Source organism: Cervus elaphus, chromosome 4, assembly GCF_910594005.1.
Source record: "Cervus elaphus chromosome 4, mCerEla1.1, whole genome shotgun sequence".
Classification (NCBI taxonomy): Eukaryota; Metazoa; Chordata; class Mammalia; order Artiodactyla; family Cervidae; genus Cervus; species Cervus elaphus.
The window spans coordinates 50,738,136-50,761,740 of NC_057818.1; the positions used below are offsets into that span (position 1 = coordinate 50,738,136).

General features: G+C 57.2%; 2 protein-coding genes across 13 annotated transcripts; one reads left to right on the forward strand and one right to left on the reverse strand.

Annotated features, from left to right (window-relative positions):
• The first annotated feature begins 10 nt into the window (after nucleotides 1-10).
• On the forward strand, nucleotides 11-18,746 carry BCKDHA (branched chain keto acid dehydrogenase E1 subunit alpha). The gene is made up of 9 exons (XM_043899256.1): nucleotides 11-171; nucleotides 9,083-9,268; nucleotides 9,375-9,461; nucleotides 12,901-13,009; nucleotides 14,953-15,114; nucleotides 16,456-16,662; nucleotides 16,757-16,898; nucleotides 17,120-17,291; nucleotides 18,228-18,746. Exons 1-9 carry the CDS (start codon nucleotides 64-66, stop codon nucleotides 18,396-18,398), a joined length of 1,344 nt encoding a protein of 447 aa, XP_043755191.1. The 5' UTR covers nucleotides 11-63; the 3' UTR covers nucleotides 18,399-18,746.
• On the reverse strand, nucleotides 11,428-22,852 carry B3GNT8 (UDP-GlcNAc:betaGal beta-1,3-N-acetylglucosaminyltransferase 8). 12 transcript variants are annotated; one of them, XR_006340575.1, is made up of 5 exons: nucleotides 22,435-22,852; nucleotides 20,777-20,940; nucleotides 12,655-12,800; nucleotides 12,203-12,323; nucleotides 11,428-11,561 (listed from the first exon to the last, which is right to left on the reverse strand). XR_006340575.1 is itself a non-coding variant. In XM_043899258.1 (3 exons), the coding sequence occupies exon 3, from the start codon at nucleotides 20,417-20,419 to the stop codon at nucleotides 19,223-19,225; it is 1,197 nt and encodes a 398-aa protein (XP_043755193.1). In that variant the 5' UTR covers nucleotides 20,420-20,453; nucleotides 20,777-20,940; nucleotides 22,435-22,852; the 3' UTR covers nucleotides 19,094-19,222. The 12 variants fall into 12 exon arrangements, 2 of the variants coding, with proteins under 2 accessions (XP_043755193.1, XP_043755192.1); XR_006340576.1 differs by lacking the exon at nucleotides 11,428-11,561 and adding an exon at nucleotides 15,838-15,962 and having other exon boundaries at nucleotides 12,182-12,323; XR_006340573.1 differs by lacking the exon at nucleotides 11,428-11,561 and adding an exon at nucleotides 15,838-15,962 and having other exon boundaries at nucleotides 12,182-12,323; nucleotides 12,655-12,803.
• Between the last annotated feature and the right edge of the window lie 753 nt (nucleotides 22,853-23,605).

Genomic DNA, 23,605 nt, shown 5'->3' on the forward strand with positions numbered 1-23,605 from the left:
TGAAGGGGCAGCCTCGGTCTCGCCGAGGAGAGGGGGCGGATCTCCGAGAGATAGTCAGCCAAGATGGTGGTGGCGGCTGCGGCGGCGAGAGTTTGGGGAGCAAGTCGAGGCTTGGGACGGGCCGGCCTCCCGCTCCTGCGGCTGCTTGGGGCTCGTGGGCTGGCTAGATCTGTGAGTACCTGGGGCACCTGAGAGTTTTCTCCAAGGAGGTATCGGAATGTTTATGCCTTCAGAGTGAGGGGGGGGGTCCCCTTAGGTCCCTGTAGGAAGTGAAGGAAGGGCTGTTAGAGAAAGGACGAGGGCTGGGAGAACCACTTGGACAGGACATGCAAGGGAATAACTTACACTTCCTTAGGAGAAGAAAAGCCAGGCAGCTCCTTTGTGACCCTTAGGGAGGGAGAAAACTTGGAGAGAGCGAGGGAGTTTCTTAATTGCCGCCCATCCCCAGGGGAGGCCGCTTGGAGAACACGGGAGAAGGGTGTGATCTCTCTCCTCAGGAGCTGGAGAAAATTGTGTTTGTAAGGGAAGGGCTTTCTTCTCAATAAAGTGTCCACTTTCAAGGAGGAGGAGAGAGACATCAGTTGCCCTTTCAGGGGCTTTTATGGTGCCCCATGTTTCTTTGCTCCAATTCTGATTTTTAAAAAAACTGCGTAAAAAAAAAAAAAATAGTCGTTCTGGGACATCCCTGGTGGTCCAGTGACTGAGACTCCGCTCTTCCAATGCAGGGGGCCTGGGTTTCATCCCTGATCAGGGAACTTAGTCCCACATGCCGGCAGTTAAAGAGTTCGCATGCCGCAACTAAAAATCCTGCATGCCACAACTAAGACCCAGTGCAGCCAAATAAGTAAAGATAAAATACTTATAAAAAGCCGTGGATCCTGTGCCTCCGATATAGAACGATAGCCAAGGGCCTTGTCGGTTTTGGTCACTCTAAGGAGGAGGTGATCAGTGAGTATTTACTGAACTAATGAGGGGAGAGGTTCTGGCAGAGCACTTAGTCCATATTTCTTAGAAACAGTGGAGAAATGCCTTGTTTCTTGTCAAAAGGAGCAGACTCCCTTTAGACTAATGCTACTAATGGCAGACTCGCACAGCAGAAATGTAGATGGGAAACACTATTTAGAGGGAGAGAGGAAGGGGGCTGAGAAAAGCTGTGAACTGAGATTTTGCATATAAGAGCGTAGTGGTTAAGAAGACTGACTCATGCTAAATCATGTGAGGCTGTGTTCTGTAATCTACCACTTTCTAGCTCTGTAGCTGTGGTCAAGGGACTACTCTTCTCTGGACCTGATTTTCCTCTCTGTAAAATGCTAACAATGGTCACCTCGTAGAGTTGTTGTGAGAATTAGATATGTAAAGTGCTAAGAACTGGATCTGGCATATGATGAGGGCAATTGGAAGTGTTAGCCACTGTTTAAAGTGAGGTTGGAGGGAAGGGACAAAAACTGACCTCGGAGATGGGGGGTCGGGGGGAAGAAGGGAGGTGACCTGGGAAAGGCCTGGATTGGTGAAGGCCTTGGCGGGAATTCTATCCAGATCTTGGGGGGTTGGGTCTGACCATCTGATCACCAAGCCATTAGGAAGGGAAGATGGAATCTGGGAAGAAGCTCTTGCTAGAGGGAGAAATGGGAGGAGGATGGGCTGTGAATAATGTGTGGGAAGACCTGAGAAGGGAAGTCACTTGAAGCAGGTAATTTCAGAAAGGTTACTGGAGCAAGAAGGAGGTGGGAGAGTCCCTGCCTTTGGGCTGATCTCTGTGGGGGTTTGGTTTTGATTTGAGCAGTCAAATCCTCCACAGCTCCATCCCTGGAGCCCATTGGTTGAGCCTGTGGAGTGAGGGTGAGCTTGACTGGGTGCGAGGAGGGAAGATCACTCATGGCTGGTTAAATCCGCCTCATTTCTGGCTCAGTCTCCTTGCTAGTCTTCCCTCTTGCCTTCCCTCCTTTTTTTTTTTTTTTAGTGAGGTCATTTGTTGGCGGGGAGGGAAGCAGAGGGGGTGGTCTTTCATTATTTATTTGGCTATACTGGGTCTTCCTAGCAGAACGAGGGAGCTAGTTCCTTGACCGGGGATCGAACCTGGGCCCCCTGCTTTGGAAACGTGGCTAAGATTGGGAATCAGCCACTGGACCACCAGGGAAGTCTCTGTGTATTTTGAGAGTCCCTGTTTCTTCTTCTCCACTTTAAATTATCTCACTTGTTTTTCTTAAGCTTGAAAAAAAAATTTTTTTTTTTTTTGAGGGAAGAAGAAGGAGTAGTAGCATTTACTCAAAGATCTGGGGCCTGGTGTGTCCAGTAGCACCTTCCCTATGACTCAGATGGTAAAGAAGCTGCCTGCCAATGCAGGAGACACAGGTTCGATCCCTGGTTCAGGCAGATCCCCTGGAGAAGAGAATGGCAACCCACTCCAGTATTCTTGCCTGGAGAATCCCATGGACAGAGGAACCTGGTGGGCTGACTTTTTGTGATGATATCCACGTTGTTCAGTTCAGTGGCCACTAACCACCCATGGCTACTGAGCCCTTGAAATGTGGCTAGTATGACAGAGCACTGAAGTTCTCATTTAACTTTAATGACTTTAAATAGCTAGAAGAGGTTGGTGGCTGCCATATTGGATGATGCAATTTTAGCCAGTCAAGGTGGAGTCAGGAGATTGTATCTTGGAGGCAGGTTGGGAGGTTGTGTTTGTAGTGGACTGGTTGGGTTGTTGGGGCAGGTGGTGTGGGGAGGAAGGCTCCTCATTCTCCACCCACCCACCCCAACCCCTGCCTGCTTGTCTCTCCTTTCACTCCCCTTTACTCACTCTGTGCTCTGTTGCCCTGGAGGCATTTGGCTGGTTCTGCCCTCAATCCTGTTTCTAGCAAACATTTTATTGTTCAGGGAGAAGAGGAAGAAGGGAACTTGGTTGTCCCGGAGTCCTGAGTTGTTTGCTCAGCCACCACCCCAAGAAGCAAGTGTGATTTCGATCAAGTCACTTCGCTTCTCTGAGCTTTGGCAGGTGGGGTGACTAGAGCGCCTCCTGCCCAGCTGGGAGTCAGGGAACACCTCAAAGCTGGGTCTGTGTGAATTATCAGTAATGTTCTCTCTCGGACCCTGCTGTTCAGGCAGTGTGTCGAGGGCTCTAGCACTCCAGGGCCCTGTGCAGCATCTCCATGTGGTTGGTGCCCAGAGTATATCGCAGCATGAAACCATAGGAGTTCATCTCCCTCTTGGCTGGTGTCTTAATGAAGCACTTTATCATTGACAGGGCCAACTCATACCATTGTTAAAAACACTGCAAGGTACATACTGGTAGTTTTATTCTGTTACAGGGGAGGAAACTGAGGTGCCGAGAGGTGAGGCCTGAACTTGGAGCTCTGGACTCCAGAACTGCCCGGAGAAGCAGGGGCGGGACTTCGGTTCAGGTCTTACCACATCCTGCTTAGTCCAGACTGGGTGTGCATCGTCAGCCTCTGCCTGGGGCTGGTGGCAAGGTGGGGTGCCCTCCCCTCCCTGCACTTCAGCACCACTGGCATTTTCCCTTCCCTTGGGTGAGCTCCCACCACCTGGGTAGGGATATGGTCTTTCCAGTGTGGGCAGACAGGGCATTTCTTCAGAGAAGCTTTCCCTCCCCCACCACCAGTCTCAATCTGTAGAACAGGGACAGTAGCAGTACCTCCCTCGGAGAGAGATGGTGAGGGTTAAAGGAAACGGTTCTTGGGAAGCACTTATGACACATACCTAGGGCTTTCCTGGTGGCTCAGCAGAAAAGAACCCTCCTGCCAAGCAGGAGACTCGGGTTCAGTCCTCGGTTGGAGAAGATCCCCTGGAGAAGAAAATGTCAATATTCTTGCCTGGAAAATCCTACAGACAGAGGAGCCTGGTGGGCTACCGTCCATGGGGCCGCAAAGAGTCAAACCCGACTTAGTGACTAAACCACCACCACCACCCACACCATGCGCTCCATGAAGGCTCAAGAAACGGGAGCTGTTGTTTTTCTCCAGGGACAGGGACACTGGTGTGGCTCTGACTGATGCAGAGCAAGGATGCTTTATACCTTCAGTGACTTGAGGAGCTTAGTGCTACTAAACCCCCCGGGTCCCTGAGGCCAGAAAAAGCCTGACCTGTCTCCACCCTTCCCTGGCCTCCCCAGCCAGGCCCCCAACCCTCTCTGGCCCCAGAAAAGGGAAGCCACTAATGTGGATGCTGACATTCTCAGCTGGAAGTAGAGCCAGGGTTTAGCTCTCTTTGAGGGCAGTGTGCCTCAGATCCCAGAGAGCTCTGGCTGAGGTGACCTTAGCCATCTTAGCCTCAGAGGACCCAGTTCCCTGGCCCCATCCACAGAGCTGTCCCAGGCTGGACCCCGCCATCCTCTCCAGCTTCCCTGTAGTGGTCAGGATGCCTGGCTTCATATGCTGACATTGCTGCTCCCGATCTCCTTGGATCGCGGACAAGTTGCCTAAGCCCTCTGAGCCTTGGGGCCACCTCTCACGGCGGTGTGGTCATGGTGCCCTCCTCGGGTTCAGTGGGACATGGACATCACCCAGCGCGGGCCTGGTGTGGCCCGGACGCACGTCCTTAACTGCTGTCATTTACGTGCCGCAGCCAGATGGTCTCCACGGTGCCAGGGTCTCTCCTCTTGCCTCAGCCTTTGTCCTTTCAGAGAACTGACATGGTCCCCCATCCCAGTTTTTGCCCGGCTCACCCCTGCTCGTTCTGCAGGCCTCAGCTTCCCTCTTCCTTTTCCCCGAGGTTCTTTCCTCTTACACGTGATACAGATAGTGGAAGGCTTCCTTCTCCAGGTATAGCAGGTGCTTTTTACCCGCCCACCAGCAGCTGGTGAAGTAGAAATTCTTCGTGGGTTCAGGGAGGCGGTCTCCTGCCCCCTGTGACGTGACTGGAGAGCCAGGATTCAAGCACGGGCCGCTCAGCTCTCCAGCCCTCACCCTACCTGACGTGTCGACCCTTCACAATCCTGCCTCCTCTGAGATCGCCCCTCCTGATGGTAACTCCTGTGTTCAGTCTCCATCATCCATCTCTCCCCATCGTCTCCAGCCCTCAGTTCAGGGCCTGACTTAGAGCAGATTTTCACTGACGCCTTGTTTGACCACAGTAGCCATCAGGCACACTTGTTAGGTACTCACATTTGTCCAGCGTTGCTTATACGCCAGGCACGAGGTCCTCTACACACAGGAGTTCTTAATCTGCACACCAACCTCCGTTTACACATGAGGAAACTGAGGGAGCTGTAATTCCACATCCCGGAAGCAGTGGTGGACTTGGAGTCCTTGTCCTTAACTGTGCCCCGTCAGTACTTGTGGGGCAGACCTGGCCTTCCAGAGCATGTCTTGGTCCTGTGCTGGGAGAAGGCATGGCTTCAAGGCTTCCTGTAAATCCATGCAGTTTCTGCAGGATTCCACTAGGACCAACCCACTTGCACCAAAAAGAAGGGAACATGGTTGGAGAGGCATATATCCTCTGCACGTGATTCACCGTGCCCCCCATCCCCACCATGATGGAGCCTTTCCTGAGGGCCAGGCACTATGCAGAGCCCTTTGAGAGCTCATGGAATCAGCACAGTATCCTTGGCGTAGGTACCACCTTCATCTCTACAGGCCCCGGATGTGGGGGCGCTGCCAAGGCCCAGCTCCAGGGACAGCACCCTGCCGGTAGCCCTGCAGCCTATGGGGGCAGATAGCTGTGCCCTGACGCTGGGGTTTGCTCTGAGCCCTGTGACTCTGTCCTGGGTCCTGCTGGCCCCTGGCCTCGTGTCCTAGAGCCCCTCCCCAGATGGAGTCTCCCCTGCACCTCAGTCTGGAGTATCCACTGGGGCCCTGTCTGGAGTTAGCATCTGCTCTGAGACGCAGGCAGTCCTTCCCAACTCCCCTTTTCCCCAATCTTCCCAAATGCCAGTCAATTTCTCTTTTATCATTTCTCCTCCTAGATTTTGGTTTTTTCCCCCCTTCTACCAGTTTTTGAGCATATAATAGGTCCCACAGCTGTGCTGAACCCTCTGCATACCTTATCTGAGGTACTACTTATAATCCTGCGCAGCCTTTTTGCAGATGAAGAAATTCAGAGACACCGTGTTTTGCAGAGGGCTGTGCAGTGAGCTAAGAAATTGGAACCCAGGTTGGTCTGACTCCAAGCCAGTGAACTTAACCGCTCATTCATGCATTGGGTCAGTAATTCTCTGTTGAAGTGTGTGCCCTGTAAAGCCACGTGGACATGCTCCCTGCCTCTGGAGCTCATGGTGTGTGTGGGGGGGGAGACGACATTTCCAGGTGGTCGGGAGGGTCCAGCCTGCGTGAGCACCCTGAAAGCAAGAGGGTGGTCTGCAAGAGCTGAGCAGCTGCCCTGCTGTTGTCAGGCCTGGGCCTGCCCTGCCGTTGGAGCATAATTTCCTTTCTTTCCTCACCACCACGAATGCAGAGAAACGCACACTCATTCACATTCCCCCACTGGCCCCTTTGCCTCAATTAAAGGAGGGAGGGTGGGGAACCCATTTGTGCACCCACGTGTGAGACCCAGCTCAGGACGAACCCAGGTGTCGTTCTTCACCGTTCCTCTGGGAAGTGAAGCCACAGTTAGCCAGCCGAGAGAGGACCCTGGGGACCTGTGGGAAGTCAAGATGCAGACGTGTGGAAAGTGGGCAGCTGGGGTGGGGAGACTGGGCTTGGGGGTCTGGCTGTCAGCCCTGCCCAGGTTTGAAGCCCAGTCCCGACTTGTCTGGTTTAGCTCTGGGGCCTGGTATAGGAGGTGGTATTACTGCCCTGAGCCTCAGCTTCCTCGTCTGAAGGGCAATAGTAAGTACGCTCTGCCTCCCGGACGTGCTCTGAGGGCTCAGTGAGGGTTGTGTCTAGGGACTTCAGCCTGGTACCCTGCTTGGGCTTAATGAAGGGGCTCTGTTGCGCCACTGAGATGGTTCAGGGCTGTCTAACTGGAGGGCTGAGAAACGGGATCAATTCTCCTGGTGCGCATGTGGGCTTCTCCTGGGCTCTCCCTGCCAGGCCTTCTCTGAGCCGGGGGTTGCGATGTTTCCCACCGGACTCCTCCCCAGTTCCACAGATACATGCCACTCCTCACGTTCTGCTTTTTGCCTGTTCTGCCTTGCCTGCATGCTAAGTCACTTCAGTCATGGCCGACTCTTTGCTACCCCATGGACTGCAGCACACCAGGCTTCCCCGTCCATCACCAACTCCCGGAGTTTACTCAAACTCATGTCCATCGAGTCGGTGATGCCATCCAACCATCTTATCCTCTGTGGTCCCCTTCCGCCTTCAGTCTTTCCCAGTGAGTCAGTTCTTCACATCAGGCGGCCAAAGTATTGGAGTTTCAGTTTCAGCATCAGTCCTTCCAATGAATATTCAGGACTGATTTCCTTTAGGATGGACTGGTTGGATCTTGAGAGTCCAAGGGACTCTAAAGAGTCTTCTCCAACACCACAGTTCAAAAGCATCAGTTCTTCAGTGTTCAGCTGTTTTTATAGTCCCAACTTTCACATCCATATATGACTACTGGAAAAACCATAGCTTTGACTAGACGGACCTTTGTCAGCAAAGTAATGTCTCTGCTTTTTAATATGCTGTTTAGGTTGGTCATAGCTTTTCTTCCAAGGAGCAAGTGTCTTTTAATTTCATGGCTGCAGTCACCATTTGCAGTGATTTTGGAGCCCTAGAAAATAAAGTCTAACTGTTTCAGTGTCTCCCCATTTATTTGCCATGAAGTGATGGGACTGGATGTCAGGATCTTCGTTTTTTGAACGTTGAGTTTTAAGCCAGCTTTTTCAGTCTCTTTGACTTTCATCAAGAGGTTGCTCAGTTCCTCTTTGCTTTCTGCCGTAGGGTAGTGTCATCTGCATATCTGAAGCAGAATACAGGCAAGAATACTGGAGTGGATTGCCATGCCCTTCTCCAGGGGATCTTCCCAACCCAGGGATGGAACCCATGTCTCTTACATCTCCCATATCGTCAGGCGGGTTCTTTACCACTAGAGCCACTTGGGATTCCCGTATGTTCTGTTACCCCGGCCTCAAATGCGCCTTCCCTGACTCCCAGATATCCTTTGGGTCCCAGCTCTCACATCACTTCCTCAGGGGAACTGTCCCCTCTCCACTCTGCCGTCACCCCACAGCCTCTCCTGGAAGAACACACACCACCTCGGTGTTCCTTGTTGGGGATCTGTCTTCCCTGCTGTGCGGCAGGGGCAGGTGTCTTGCCTCTCTTAGGTCCCCAGAGCCCAGCACAGGCCGTGGAACAAAGCAGGTGCTCAAATATTTGTTGAATGAGTCAGTCTGGGCTTCTGGAGGGGGTTAGGGCTGGAGAGGGCGGTGAAGCGTGTGGAGCTCTTTGCCAGGTGCTGGGGGAGGAGGCCTTCAGGTGTAGATGAGAGCAGAGATGTGGTGGTGGAAACGAGGATCAGCATTACTTTGCAGCTTCACGATAGGTACAGATACTCTGCTCACCGTTTTATACGCGTGCTTTTGTCTAAGCCTCCCAGCGTTTCCATGAGGTGTTCTCCATGTTACAGGTGGGAAAGGGGAGACTTGAGGAGGGAGACCCTCATTCCCATGGTCACACAGAGGCAGGCTGACTTTTAAGGGCTCCCAGATGTAAACTCTAAGCTGAGAGACTGGCTTAGAGTGGTCTTGTTGGTAGAGGGGTCGGTGAAGAGCACACTTGGGTGTGTGTGTGTGTGTGTGTGTGTGTGTGGTCATCATGGGAGATGAGAGGAGGGGGTAGTTGCGGTCAGCCTTGAGAGTCCTTGAATGCCAGGAGAGGAATTTGGGCCTCTGATAATTATAGCTACCAGTTCCTGAGCCACCTGCCACTTTATTGGATCATTTAAGCTTTACAACAACCTTGTGTGATAGATACTATGATTTTCACCCCAGTTTTACAGCCGAGGAGCCGAGACACAAGGCAGTTATAGGAACCTGCCCGAGGTCACACACTGGGAAGGTGATGGAGCGGGAAGTCAGACCTTGTGTGTCAGGCTCCAGAGTCCACCACGGCCTGGCGGCTGCATCACCAGCAATACTGCCTGCCACCACAGGGAACCTCTGCTGCTCCTGACTTGGGTGTTCCCCTCCATCCTCTATCCCCAGCACCCCCACTGGTGGCAGCGACAGCAGCACTTCTCATCCCTGGATGACAAGCCGCAGTTCCCAGGGGCCTCAGCGGAGTTCATAGATAAGCTCGAATTCATCCAGCCCAATGTCATCTCTGGGATCCCCATCTACCGCGTCATGGACCGGCAGGGCCAGATCATCAACCCCAGCGAGGATCCTCATGTAAGAGGCCGCCTCCCCCTGACCCCGTGCCTCCCACACCCAAGCCCCTTGCCCATCTCCTCTCTGGCCCCAGCTGGCCCACGTCTGTTTGTGCCTCTGTCTGCAGCTGCCCCAGGAGAAGGTGCTCAAATTCTACAAGAGCATGACCCTGCTCAACACCATGGACCGCATCCTCTATGAGTCCCAGAGGCAGGTGCGTGGGGATGGGCTGGGGAGGGGGCCTGGGATTACCTGAGGTCCTGCCCACCCTACCTGTGTCTGGGCCAAAAGACAGCACCCAAAGAAGCGGGAGTGGAATGGAGATCCCTGTCTTGTGGTCCTGCCCCAGGGCAGAAGGTTGAACTGGATCACAGGAAATCTGTTGTCTGGTGGGCTGGGGCTTAGCTGTGCTGGGGACGGGAAGACAGGAGAAGACTGGGTGGCCCTTCCTCTCAGACACTCACAGTCCTGAGAACAGGGTGACCCTTGGCGCTTCCTGGAGCGCCTGTGTGTCGTGCGCTGTGGAGGGACAGTCAGCAGTGTTAGCTTCAGCAGACAAGAGACCGAGGCACAGCAGTGTCAGCAGAGAGGGGGCTTGTGGACTCGAATACCTACAAGTCTACAAGGCCCTGTTTCAGGCACGGCTGGACCCAGGGACCCAAAAAACGTTACCAAACCTGTTTCTCTCTCCTGGTGTCTTTTCCATTCTCCCTTGCCTTGGCTTCCCTCATGCTCAAACCGCGGTGGTCTCTGGACGCTCCAGGCTCACAGAGCGGGGGCAGTGAAAGGGTTCAGGGTGCGGGCTCTGGAGCAGGACTGCAATCGGAGTCCTCATTCTGTCACCCTGTAGCTTTGTGATCCTGAGAAAGTTGCTTAACCTCCCAGTGCTTCAGTTGGCTGGTCTCTAGCTACCTTATGGGGTTATAGCTATTTTGCGGGGGTTGATCGTGGCGTACATAATAGCCTGAGAAACAGTGAAACTGGCATTTGTCATGGATACCAGCCTTGCAGTTACTATCTTCTCTACTTAGCAGTGGAAGGAGTGTCTGGTCCCTAACTTTCCAGCAGAAGGCCCGGGGCTGATGCTCATTGGCCAGGCTTTGGTCACAGACAGATCCCTCTTTGAACCAACCCATGAGATTGACTGGCCAGGCCGGGGGACCGTGTGCCATTGCCTGGGAACCGTGGGAGCAGATGCCTGGAATCTGTCCTTCCTGGGCTGCAGAGACTTAAGAACAGGGGCACGGAGTTCCTGTTAGAAAAGTGGGAGAATGCAGGGCAGGCTGGCCCTCAGCGTCCACCACCCCTGCTGGGTCAGACGTGGGGATGGGCTTGGGAATCTGCACCTGTATCAAGCCCCCAGGTGACCCCACTGTGGACTGAAGCCCGAGGCCCACCGAGGACAGTTCCAAGCAGATCATGTGGGCAGCCAGCTCACAGCAGTGCTGCGTGTGGTTCTCCACCCTGCCCGTGGCTCCTGTCATCCACAAGATCAAGACCGGCCCTTCCTGTCTGCCCTGTCTCCCGTTGTGGCTCTCAGCCATCTGTTCCCCTCTGCACAGCCTCAGGGCCAGGCCACGCCTCCCATCCACTCATGTTCATGGGCTCCTTCCTGCCCCTGGGTTGACTGTGCACACGGGACCTTTGGAACCTGATGACGTGGCCCCGAGTCACGACTGTGACTTTAGGCAGTTGGTTTTTCTTGTCTTTGCCTCAGTTCCCTTAGTGTATTGAAGAAAAAAAGTAGAAATAACAAGAGAACACATCCCACAAGGTGGGGTGGGAGTTCCGTGAGACACGCACATCAGGTCCCTTTGCCATTGGCCAACAATGGGAACCCTCAGTAAGATCAGCTTGGCCGTCAGGTTCCAGCCTTTATTAGCTGGGATGACGCTCAGCTATAGGTAGCAGACAGCCCTCCCTCAACACCCCCCAAATCCTAACAAAAAGCAATAGTTTAAACAGATTAGTAGTTTCCTTTTCTTGCATAAAAGAAACGTGGAAACAGGTGGTTGGGACTGGTACACCACAATGTTGCTGGACACCCAGCACTGGCTTCTAGCCTCTAGGGCCCCTCAGGAACCAAATGGCTGCTGGAGCCCTCCATCACGTCTTACTCCAGGCAGGAAGTAGAAGGAAGGTGGAAGGTCGGACATGGCACTGCCCAGCTATCTCCCCACACCCACATTTATAGAACTTTCTAGGTAGACCCACCAAATAACACCACACGTGTCACTGGTCACTCCCAGCTGCCAGGGACACTGAGAAAGTAGTCTGTCAGTCTGGGCAGTTGCTGCCAGTGGTATAATGAGACCTGTTAGTAAAGACAAGAGGGATCGAATGCTGGATAGGCAGCCCGTGACCTCTGCTACTAGCCTAGGTCCCGTTTCCTCAGGATTCCTCCTTCTCAGGCTCCTCCCCACGCCAACCTTGACAGCCCAGCCAAGTACTCAGCATCCACCCACTCGCTTGGCACCGGCGGTCAATTAACTTTTAATGCTCCCCACTTGGAAGCAAGTATTATTCATCGGTTCCCGGATTGTGATGGGAGGCTAGGCCTGTGGGACATGAGGACTGGGAACAGGGCATCCTGCAGAGGCCGACCTGGCTGTCCGTTTTACCTTCCATGTGGTCCTGCTTACTGCCCATCTCTTTGCCGGGGCTCCCAGGTCTCCAGCTAGACTTCACCTCTTAGCCCCAGTTCTGCTTGACTTCTCACCCTGGGTGTCCCTCACCGATTTCAGCCTGTCCGGACTTGACCTCAGCACCTTCCTCCCAGACTTGCTCCTCTTCCTCCCTTAGGCCATTTCTCAGTGATGGGTGCCACCATCCACCCATTTACCCAAGCTGGAGTCCCGCAGTGCACCCGTGTCCCCTCCTGTCCCCTAGCTATCACTTCCCCTCTCATTCTCTCTGTCCTTAGGTCTTTAATTAGAAATCCGTTCTGCTCAGTACCACAGTCAGGAATCCAGACTTCCTACGTTTCTGCTTCATCATCGTGGGCAGCTTGACTTTCTTCCTGTAGTTGTTGCCTCATGTTCACAAGATGGCTGCCACAGGTCGAGGCTTCATGTCTCTGTGCGAAGTAGGGGAAATGGATGGCAACGATGCAGTCATCTCTTTTATCAAGAAAGCAAAAGCAGATTTCCACTTGTCTGGCTAGAACTGTGTCCTGTGGCCACTTCTGACTATAAGGGAGGCTGGGAGCCTGCTTTTCCAGGCTCTGGGATTGAGGGGTTCAGGAAGGGGGAGTCACCTTGGGCACTGGTGTATCCAGCTAGGAGGTGCCTCTCTCTCCAACCTTGCCTCCCCCTGCTCCCTGCCACACTTTACATCCCAGGCCTTCTGGCCTCCCGGCCTTTGTTGTCAGCTCCCTGGAAACCTCCACCATCCCAACGTTTGCTCACCTTAGGCCTTGCTCTGTGATGCCTCTCCATGGTGGAGTGGGTACACCTTCAGCTTCCATCACCCTGGCTCTGACCAACCTGGCACTTCTTCCATGGAGGCAGGCCTGCCAGCGTGGCCTGGCCCAGAGCCGGCCTTCAGGAAGCATCTGCTGAATCACAGAGTCAGCAGTCAGTCAGCATTTGGATACTTGTCTGTCGTTGCCCAGCCTCACTGAACCTGGGGCCTGGGCCCCCCTCTACCCCCAGGGCCGCATATCCTTCTACATGACCAACTACGGCGAGGAGGGGACGCACGTGGGGAGCGCGGCAGCCCTGGACGACACAGACCTGGTGTTTGGCCAGTACCGGGAGGCAGGTACGTCTGACCTTGGCCGGGCCCTAGGGAGTGTGGGCCTGGGGCCTGGATCAGCCTCAGTCCCGCCTGCTCTGAAGGCAAGGCCTACATTAGTTACCAGTGTGCCCTTCTGTGAGCGTCATGATGCCAGGGAAGCCTCGGGGTACTTCCCCTCCGAGAGGCCTGGCGATACTGTAGTTAAGTGCCTGTGCCGCTAAGCTTTCCATGCCCTGCTGGTGATCGGATGTTAAATTTGGGACAAGTCACTTCCATTCTCTGACCCTCATTTTTCTTATCTTAGAGATAGAGATTATGATGGGGCGGTGACCCCCTGCGTGGTGGGGCTGCTGGGAGCCTGCAGTGAGGGCAGGCTGGGCTGTGGGACCCCCATCCACATGTACAGGGCTCTGCCGGCCTCTCCAGGTGCCAGGTCACTCACCCAGCAGAAGCAGATGGGCAGTGTGTTCTAACCACTTCTAAGTGAATGAGGGAGAGGATGGAAGAATCACAGAGTAGGAATGAAGAAGACGGACGAGCGTTTAGGAGAGATGGAGGAGAGGGGAGCTGAAGTTGGGGGTTCCAGAGGAGTTGTTGGTGTGGGGCCCGGGGGGAGCCCCGTCTGTCCCTTCCTCTTAAGTGCTGCACAATCCTGGGCAGGTTGCTTAACTGCGCCGTGCCTCAGTTTCCTCATCTCACGTCCTCACTGTGCAGGACGGGGACCCCTCCCAAGACAGCTTCACCAGGCAGATGACACGAAGCCCTCAGCACAGGGCATACGGTGCAGAATAAGCCCTCAGAGTTGGAGAGGATGCTGTGGCTGGAGCCTCGCACCCTGCGCAGCACTTCTGGGAGGTGTGGCCTGGCCAGGCTGGCTGTCCAGAGCCTGGACCAGCTGGCATGGCCGTCCCCTCAGACTGTCTCCTCTCAGCTGCGCCAGACCCCCACCCCCACACACTCCGGGAGGACAGACACCCCGTGATAATGACTCTGGTTCAGCATCATTAGATTTCCCCAGGCGCTGGGCCACAAGCCAGGCCCTGCCAGGTTTGCCGAGTGCTTCCTGCTGTTTCTGCTGAGGGGATCTCTCTGGGGAGGGCTCCAGGCAGGGCCTGGCATCGTGGGCACCAGCTGGGCGCTGCACACAGGGGCCGTTAGGGCCCAGGCCACCTCTGCAGGAGTGAGCCGTCCTCCCTGGGTCCTGGAATGCCCTGCGTCCCAGCAGCTGCAGGGGTCGCCTGTGCAGGGCAGGAGGAAAGGCCGACCCCGCTTGCCCGTCCTGACTGGGCAGCTGCTTGCCTGGCTGACTCAGTGTCTCCCGTCTCTGAAGTGGGAAGAACAAGGGCACTCAGGATGGCGGCTCTCGTGGAGCCTGTCTCCGTTCCCATCACAGTGGGGTGGAGGCCTCTGCCAGCCTTGCACTGGAGGGGCTGCATGGGGCCCCCGCCAGCCCTGCCAGCTGGGTAGTGTGAAGCCCAGGTCAGAGAGGTGTGCGCTTGTGGCTTTTGATGATGAGGTAGGTGTCCACCACGGGTTTTACTGCTGAGAACAGATTTGAATGTTTCCTCCCTTAGTCCAGGAGTCATGAACATGACCCATACGTTTGTTTGGTACGTATGATTTTTTTTTTTTTTAAGTAAATGAATTAGAGGAACACTTAAAAATCAAGTGGCTTCTCAAAAGAAAAAGAACAGGCAAGCTGAATTTCTCCTTTTGAAAAACGAAACCATGTGGCCTTCGTGAGCAGAGGTCAGTGGGTCCGAACAACAGCCTCCCTGTTGAGCCAGGCCTTTCAGCTCTGCGCACCGTCCCTGTGAGCATCCGAATGCGCCTTCGCCGCTCTAGTCTGGCTCCCTTGCTGTACCAGCAGGGGGACGGGGCCTGGCGGTGGGTGAGGGGGTGTCCTTCAGGGGTTGGCCTGCCCCCCATACCAGCCACCAGAGTAGCCCTGCCTCCTCCCGCTCCAGGTGTGCTCATGTACCGGGACTACCCCCTGGAGCTGTTCATGGCCCAGTGCTACAGCAACGCGAGTGACCTGGGCAAGGGGCGCCAGATGCCCGTCCACTACGGCTGCAGGGAGCGCCACTTCGTCACCATCTCCTCTCCACTGGCCACGCAGATCCCCCAGGGTGAGAACGCGCGCCTAGGCCCGGCACACGCAGACTGACAACGTTCCCCGCTCGGGCCCTCACCTCCTCCACCGGGGCCTCCTGGTGGGCGCCAGGACCGAGCGCTGGTCTGGGCACTAGACTTACAAGATCTCTCTTTCTGGGACCCTCGTGGGAGGGCTCTGGTGGCGTTCGGCAGGCACAGCCACACTTTGTTTCCCATGCTGGTGCTCGCCTCGTGTCTGTTCACCGGCACAGCCAGCCGTGTGGAACTGTGTGCCAGGTTCCTCGCTAAAGGTCACTGGCAGGTTGCAAGAAGAGTTGGCTCTCGTGTTGTGGACCAGGTGGCTCTAGAGCCCAGGTTCTCTACCCCCACCCTGGTCTTCCTCTGTCCTCGGAGTCTGACTCCCCCAAAGCTGATTCTGGAAGCGCACGATGCTTAGCGTAGCCGGTGTGACTTCTATTAAAGATGACCGCTTGTGAAGCAGACCCGCCTGGGGCCAGGCCTGCAGCCACAGAGTGCAAAGACAAGGTCAGTCTGCTCCAGGGCAGACACTTGAGCTGATGTGTGCAGGGTTTAGCAGAGTCCCAGGCACGTTCGCCCCTAGTAAGTTTTAGATATCTGAGAACAAGGGCGGTTTATGTCTGAGGTGAGAGGTGGACAGGGCAGCCTTCTCGGTGGAGGTAGCATTTTCACTGATCTCCATTCCATAGAATTTCCATAAGGTGGGGTCAGGCCCTCACCTTCTGTTTGGGTGAGCGGTTTAGTCAGTCAGTTGGATATATCTGGAGTCCATGCGGTGTGCTGGGCTCTGTTCTAGGAGCAGTGAACAGAGGCAGCAAAACCCTGAGGCCTCCTGGTGCTGACCCTGGTGGGGGAGATGGACAGCATTCAGAGCAGATAACACGTGGAGTATGTCAGGGGTCATAAGGCCTACCAGGAAAACAGCCCAGGTGTGATACGGGCTCTTGACTTTTGAGCACACTGGCTGGGGGAGGAGGAGCGAGTCCCGTCAGCCTGGCCGGGGGGGGTAACAGGGTGGGGAGGCTGCTCAGGCGCAGGGGGGAGGCGGGGCTGGGACCACCAGGGCAAGCTGAGGAAGAGGTCAAACTTTAACTCCCATTTGGAGGTGGAGCAGGTGCGGGAATGACAGGACTGAAAGACGCTGAAGGTTTTGGCCTGAGTGGTTGGAAGGATGGAGCTGCCATCAGATGAGGGGAGGGGACCGGGCGGGGCAGCTTCTCTGGGGCTCAGGTGTTTTCTTCCCCTCAGAGCCTGGCGACTGCCAGCCTGAGCCCCAGAGGCCCGGGTCAGGAACGGGTGTGAGTGCTGATGAGATGCGCATGTCTCTGCTTCTGCAGCGGTTGGGGCGGCCTACGCGGCAAAGCGGGCCAACGCCAACAGAGTGGTCATCTGTTACTTCGGAGAGGGGGCGGCCAGTGAGGGGGATGCCCACGCCGGCTTCAACTTCGCCGCCACCCTCGAGTGCCCCATCATCTTCTTCTGCCGGAACAATGGCTACGCCATCTCCACGCCCACCTCGGAGCAGTACCGCGGGGATGGCATCGGTGAGGGCCCTGCTGGGTGCCTGCCCCTCCCCTCCCCTCCTGGCTCAGGTCTCGACAGAGCCCTGGGGCCAGGCCGGCCTCTCTGTCCCCACAGCGGCTCGAGGCCCCGGGTACGGCATCCTGTCCATCCGCGTGGACGGCAATGATGTGTTTGCCGTGTACAACGCCACCAAGGAGGCCCGGCGGCGGGCCGTGGCGGAGAACCAACCCTTCCTCATTGAGGCCATGACCTACAGGTACCGGCTGGCTGCCCCCCATCATCCCCCAACCGTGACAGCCTGTCCCCGACTCCTCCCCCACATAGGTCACTGTCCCCACTGCACGACCCCATTGCCCGAACCGTCTGGCCTCTTCTGGCCTTTATTCCGTTCCCACTCCTTTGTTCCTAGTCTAGCCCTGCCCTCCTGACCCTCGCCTGCGGGCCGCAGCCTGACCTGGGCCTCCCCTCCCCGTGTAGGATTGGGCACCACAGCACCAGTGACGACAGCTCGGCGTACCGCTCGGTGGACGAGGTCAACTACTGGGACAAGCAGGACCACCCCATCTCCCGGCTGCGGCATTACCTGCAGAGCCGCGGCTGGTGGGACGACGAGCAGGAGAAGGCCTGGAGGAAGCAGTCCCGCAAGAAGGTAAGGCAGGGCTTCCCTGCCCCAGTTGGAAACCACCCCAGGGGCCATGTTCCCGTCTGATGCTTCATAAGGAACGCTGCACGAACGGAGAGGCTGGGGGGGTTGTTCGTTCTCGTTTAGTTGCTCAGTCGCAACCGACTCTTTTGTGACCCCATGGACTGTAGCCCACCAGGCTCCTCCGTCCATGGGATTTCCCTCGCAGGAATACTGGGTTATTTCCTCTCCAGGGGATATTGCGATTTCCTACTCCAGGGGATCTTCCCAACCAGGGATAGAACCCACATCTCCTGTACTGGCAGGAGGATTCTTTTCCACTGAGCCACCGGGGAAGCCCAGCTGGGGGTGGGGTGGGGGGGTACCATTGAACGGAGTCTTGGGGATCGCCCTGATGTCACAATGCCCAGGCATGGGCACCTTGGCCATGTCCCAGCAGGTGTCTGTCCCCAGCTCTTTCACCTCTGAAGAGGAATACTGGGTACCTGCCTCAGAAGCTTGTCTGAGGCCTTGCACTTACTCCACATGCAGTTTAGGTGTCCACTAGAGTCCGTGCACTGCCCTCCTCGGCCCTGGTCATCAAATGCCAGGGACATTGCAGCCCAGTGGGCAGGGCGGACCCTGGTGTTGGCCAGCACGTGCTTCCTGACTCTGCCCCGACCATGTCATCATGGACATGTTTTTTTCTTTGCCTTGCTTTCCTCACCCGAGTTACCTGCTTCTTAAGGCCGCTAAGCGGCCGAGATGATTCTGTACTCTCAGTACAGCGCCGGGTTACACTAAGGATGGAGAGGCTGGGGTTGGTGATGTTAGCTGTCACCACTGTTATGATGATTATTTCCATCATCTGCGTGGGAACTTGAGGCTCAGGGGGGTCCCACAGGAAGAGGTAGGTTCCTGGGTGAGGGATCGGCTGCCTGCCCACCGCCCCTTGTCTCCCAGGTAATGGAAGCCTTTGAGCAGGCTGAGCGGAAGCTGAAGCCCAACCCCAACTTGATCTTCTCGGATGTGTATCAGGAGATGCCTGCCCAGCTCCGCAAGCAGCAGGAGTCTCTGGCACGTCATCTCCAGACCTATGGCGAACACTACCCGCTGGACCACTTTGAGAAGTGAGGCCACTCGCCCCAAATGAGGCCCCACAGACCTTAGGGTAGTGCCTCAAATACCCCAAGAGGCAGCCCCAGTTTGAGGGGCAGACGGGACTGGCAGGGTGCCAGCTTCCTCAGCAGCTGCCTCCAGCACACACAGGAGCCAGGCAGTACTTGAGGTATCTCCTGCTCCGCTAGGCTGTTACACTGGGGGGGTCCTTGGTCAGCCTCCTCTCCGCCCTGAGTTACATGGGCTTCTCCCAGGGGCTGGGCGAGGGCACCTCTGGGGCTGGACGTGGCCGGTTAGCCTGTGGAGCTTGACTCAGGATGAGAGGTCAGCACGCAGTGAATAAACTCTGTCTCTGTGTTTGGCTCCCTGCCACCTCTGGTTTCTGTTTCCTGGAGTGGGGACAGTGGAGCGAGGCCAGCATGGCTGGCTTGGGACTCCCCTAGCTCCTCCACTGGAGATGAGTAAAGCCACGGCTGTTGAGCTGTTGTCTTCCTCCAGAGACTTTCATAAGCTGGAGGGTCAGCTTCAGTGAATGGCATGGGGGTGGGGTCCTCCAGAGATGACCTCAGGTCTCCTGAAGAACGGGTCAGAGCTGGTGTCCAGCATGACGGCTCGGCCATTAGAGCGGACCTCGCCCAGGGTGGGGGCAGCCGAGCCTTGCTCTGTACACTACCCCAGGTTCCGATAGACAAGAGAGATGACTCTAGGTCTCAGAATGCAGAGCGCACGTATTTTGTTTCAAAAACAAAAAGACGAGGCCCAGGAGGGGCAGCCTCCATTCCAGGACCGCCTTCCTCACCCCTCAGGGGCTGCCCTGCCCGCCCCTCCGCCTCCGGGGCTCAGCACTGGAGCCCAGGGTCCTGCAGCTGTTTCCAGAGCCGGATGCTGTCCTGAGGGCTGAGGGGCCGCACAAGCAGCAGGTCTCGGAAGGCACAGGGGTCAGCAGTGCGGTCTGCCGGCCAGGCCGTGAGGAAGCCTTTGTGAGTCCTGGGGGCCAGGCCCAGGGCTTGGAAGCACAGACCAGTGTAGACGTCGCCAAAGGGGAAGGGGGCCACGCGGGCCGCCGCCTGCAGCAGCCAGGGTGCCAAGCGCCCCGAGATCACGTAGCCACCCCCGCTGGCGTAGGCTGGGTAGCTGCCCTCGAAGAAGGACCCGGGCACGTAGAAGGGTTCTCCGGGCTTCCGGAGGGGCTTGGCCTGGGTGAAGACCTCACCCAGGTAGAGGCCCCGGGCCCGGGCAGGCGACAGGCCCCGCAGGTGGTCCAGCAGAGCAGGGGTGTGCACGAAGGCGTCGTCCTGGGCCTGCAGGACAAAGCTCACACCAGGGCAGTGGCGGCCAAGCCAGGCCAGCAGCATCAAGTCCTTGAGTGTCTGGTTGAAGGGGACGTCGAGGAAGTCCCAGAGCAGCAGGTCACTGTAGCGGCGGCTCTCCCAGGACACCAGGGTGCTGAGGTCCGGCCCCGCCTGGCCCACTGGGGACCCCAGGAGGAAGAGCAGCCGGATCCCAGGGGCCGACCCGCCCCACGTCTGCCTCACAGCCTGTCGTTCCGCAAAGCGCCCTGGTTCCGACTTGACAGCCAACAGCAGGAAGGGGACGTCACCGGGATCCCCGCAGCCGGTCACCTGGCCTCCGCCACCTGCGGGCAGCCACTGTGGGAAGCTTCGGCAGGCAGCCCACAGCAGGAAGCGGCGGAGGTCCTCGGGGTAGGAAGTGAAGTCAGGGATCTCGGCCGCAGCGGCAGCCCCCCAAGCGCCACAGTCCCCTGCCTCTGTGCTGTTCACTCCGGGCAGGGTCCCCAGACGCCACTGCTGCTGGTTCCAGTAAGCCGAGGGCAGCGGGCCAGTCTGGCCCAGACGGGCTGAGAGGTTGGCTGGCAGGGTGGGCTCGGCGCTGGCTGGCGTGGAGCCTGGCGGGCTGCTGCGGGGTCCTGGGTAGGCCTTGCCCAGGTGGGGCTCGGACATCCACTCGATGTACACTTTAAGGCCCAGGAGTGTGAGCAGGGCTGACAGGCAGAGAAGGCACTTGTGGCAGCGCATGACCTGGCCCGGGGAGGGGCGGCTGTGGGAGCGGCTGAAGAGACACAGGGGCCTTTGGGGCCGGGCCGCTCCGGTGAGGTTTCTGCGGTCCAGAACCTGACCCGGCCCTCCACCGACCACCCGAAGCCCGTCTTCCCGGACCGGCGAACCCCCGCCCCACTGCCATTCCAGCTCCTGGCTCTTTCCACTCAGCCACTCAGACCCCTTCTGTCTTCCCCGTCCCCATCCCCACCCTCCTAGAGACCAGGGGCTCCTCGTTCCTGCCCCACCCTTCCCCTCCTCACCAGGAGTCAGGATCACAGGGATCACGTCCTCGCCCCACAGCCCCCACCCCAGGCACTGCTCCCTCCTCCTCACCTCTGCGGCCAGCTCCGGCCAACTCCAGCGCCCTGGGCCTGGGTCCGGCTCTCTCCGCCGCCTCCCTCTGCCTCCGTCCGGAGGTGCCCGTGTTGTTCTCCAGCCCAGCCCAGCCGGTCCTCGGGCGGGGAGGGCCCCAGGGGCCGGGAGGGGCTGGGGCGGGGCTGAGGGAGAAGCGGGGCGGGGGAGGGCGAGAGGCAGGCCTGAGGGATGGGGCTGGGGCGTGTCGGGGCTGGTTTTCTGGTGAGACCGGGAAAGGTGCAGGGGAGCCGGCAGGCCCGGGAGGGGAGGACCGGGGCCTCAGAGAGAGTCCCAGGGAGGGTGAGGCTGAGGGCCGCTGAGCCGGGGCTGGGAAGTGTCAGAGTGACCCAGGGAGAGGCAGAGCCCTAAAGTGGCCAAGCCTGAGGCCAGGGGTTGGGCCTGGCCAGGGGTGGAGGCGGGCGGTGAATGTGCTGAGAGGGCAGGGGGCCTTGCCAGAGCGGAGGGTGTTGCCAGGAGTCAGGGGGGAAGGGGACTAGTGAGGAGAAGACATTGGCCGAGGAAGCAGAGAGCTGGGGAGACCACAGGGGCAGGGCAGGAGGAGAGAGAGGCTCAGGGAGGCCAAGAGGAGAGGCTAGAGGTGGAGCCGCAGGAGATAAGGGGAGCCCCGGGGGGAAGGGGTGGGGAGAGAATGTGGAGGGGCAGGTGGAGGTACTCGGGTTGGAAGCAGAGAGCCGGGAGTGGGCGAACAGCCAGAGCCAGGGGGAGGCCGAGAGGGAGCTGGGGAGGAGCTGGGGAGGGAGTGGGCAGAGGGGGAGCCAAGCCAGGGGCAGTGAAGGGTGACGAGTGGGGGCACCGGGAGCCCTGGAGCTGGGCTGACCCCCGCACCCCCTCCATTCCCTTGGATGCCTGGCAGGGCTGCAGTCCGTCCCTCCTGGTCCCTCTCTCCAGCCCTGGGCCGGCCCTGCCTACAGCTGCACGGTGACTCCAGGAACACTCACATCCGGCCCCCTTGGGACCAGAGGGTGTCTGCCTGTGTTTATGGCCCTGCCCTCCAGGGGCCTCTGCTGTTGGGGCTGCTCCAGCTGTCTGGGGAGGCAGGCCGGTGGGGCTGGCTCATCTAAGACCTCCTGGAGCCTGGGGTGAGAGTGAGGGAACCCCCCCTTCCCCGCAGGTGAGCTTGGCCCGACCCCCCTGCTTGTTGGGAACTGTCCAAATCGCTGCAGGAACCCTGTCTGTCAGCAACAGCAGTTTGAGTAATGGAGCCCATGAGGCCAGATGGAGGAAGAGAGTGTGGAGGAGGTGGGGACTATTGATGGAGTAAAAGCCAGAGTGGGCTGGGGCAGGGCTCTGAGAGCCCCTGGAAGGGGTCTGCAAGCCTTTTTACCCCCAGGCTGGGCAGGGGGGCTGTCTAGCCCCCCGACTCTTGGCTCATCTAGCTACTCCCAGAGCACAGACCAGGGGCAGGGCGGAGAGTTTGGGTTGCTGTATGCCTTAGTCTGCAGACATTCCAGTGAGGAGAGAAACCATCCAGCGACTGGAACAGGTGAGGTCAGATGTCGAGTGACTAAAGAGGTAGGTGCCTTCTGGTAGAATGTGGACCCCAGCCTGCATTTCTGCCTCCCCAGGTCTTTGGATCTCCCTCTCCAGTTTATGCCTGGGCAGTTCAGGTTTCTCACCTTAGTCACCGTAGGTCACCCAAGTTCCAGTCAGCCAACCAAGAAAACTGTCAGGCCAACACCAGCTGCACTAGCTAACTCATTATATCCAGAGTCTCCAGTAAGTGCCCTTCTATCAGTGAGCTTCGCTCCGTGCGGTGTGAGGTCCGCTCTCCCTGGCCTAACATCCGAGAATCCACTCCCGTGCGGCTTCTTGAGTGTTGACTGTACGCCTGTCTGCAGGTCTTGCCCTTCCGTGTAAGAGCTGTTCCCTTCTGGGGCGCGGTGAGCACCTGCTCCCTGGAGCTCGCTGAGGCTTGACCTGCGGCACTTGCGGTCTAGTGACAGCAGGGGGCGCTCGTGATAAGTGTCAAGAAAAGCTGATCTCCCTTTCAAGGCATTTGCCCCAGGGGAGGTCATGGCTGGGTTTTCAAGTGTAGGATCGCAGGTGGTCTCCCCACATTGTTAGGGAAGGCTTCCAGGAACTCGGGGGTTCAAGGTCGTCTGTTTCCTCTGGGTCCAACCAGATGATCCGAGTCCAGGTTTCTGGATCCCACCGTGTACCAGTCAGTGCCCTCACTTCCACCAGACAAGAAACTTGTCCAGACTGTGGGGTTCAAGTGTCCTAACTCTGCAACCCACAGACCTAAACACTGTGTTGTATTTTCAGCAGTATCTATGAGCAATAACTTTGGCAGGGGGGAAAGCTGTCATGGGAGCTTGCCAATTCCGAGGGGGTGACTGAGCTGGGCACTTGAGGGAATCTGCCCAACCCTATCTTTAGAGCTGTCATTACTGCCAGTGTCACGCCCAGCAGCCACAGGGCCCCCCAGGGCACATGGCACCTCACTGGCACCTCATCACAACCCCAGGCGATAACATTTTTGTGATGCTGCTGCATGCCTTGGATTTTTATTTTTTTACTTTTTATTTTATACTGGAGTATTCCCAGGTAGCTCAGTGGTTAAAGAAAAAAAAAAAAACCTGCCTGCCAGGGCAGGAGATGGTACATTTGATCCCTGGGTTGGGAAGATTCCCTGGAGGAGGAAATGGCAACCCACTCCAGTATTCTTGCCTGGAGAATCCCATGGACAGAGGAGCCTGGTGAGCTACAGTCCTTGGGTTCACAGAGTTGACTAAGTGACTAAACAATAGTTGATTAACAGTGTTAGTTTCAGGTGTATAGTAAAGT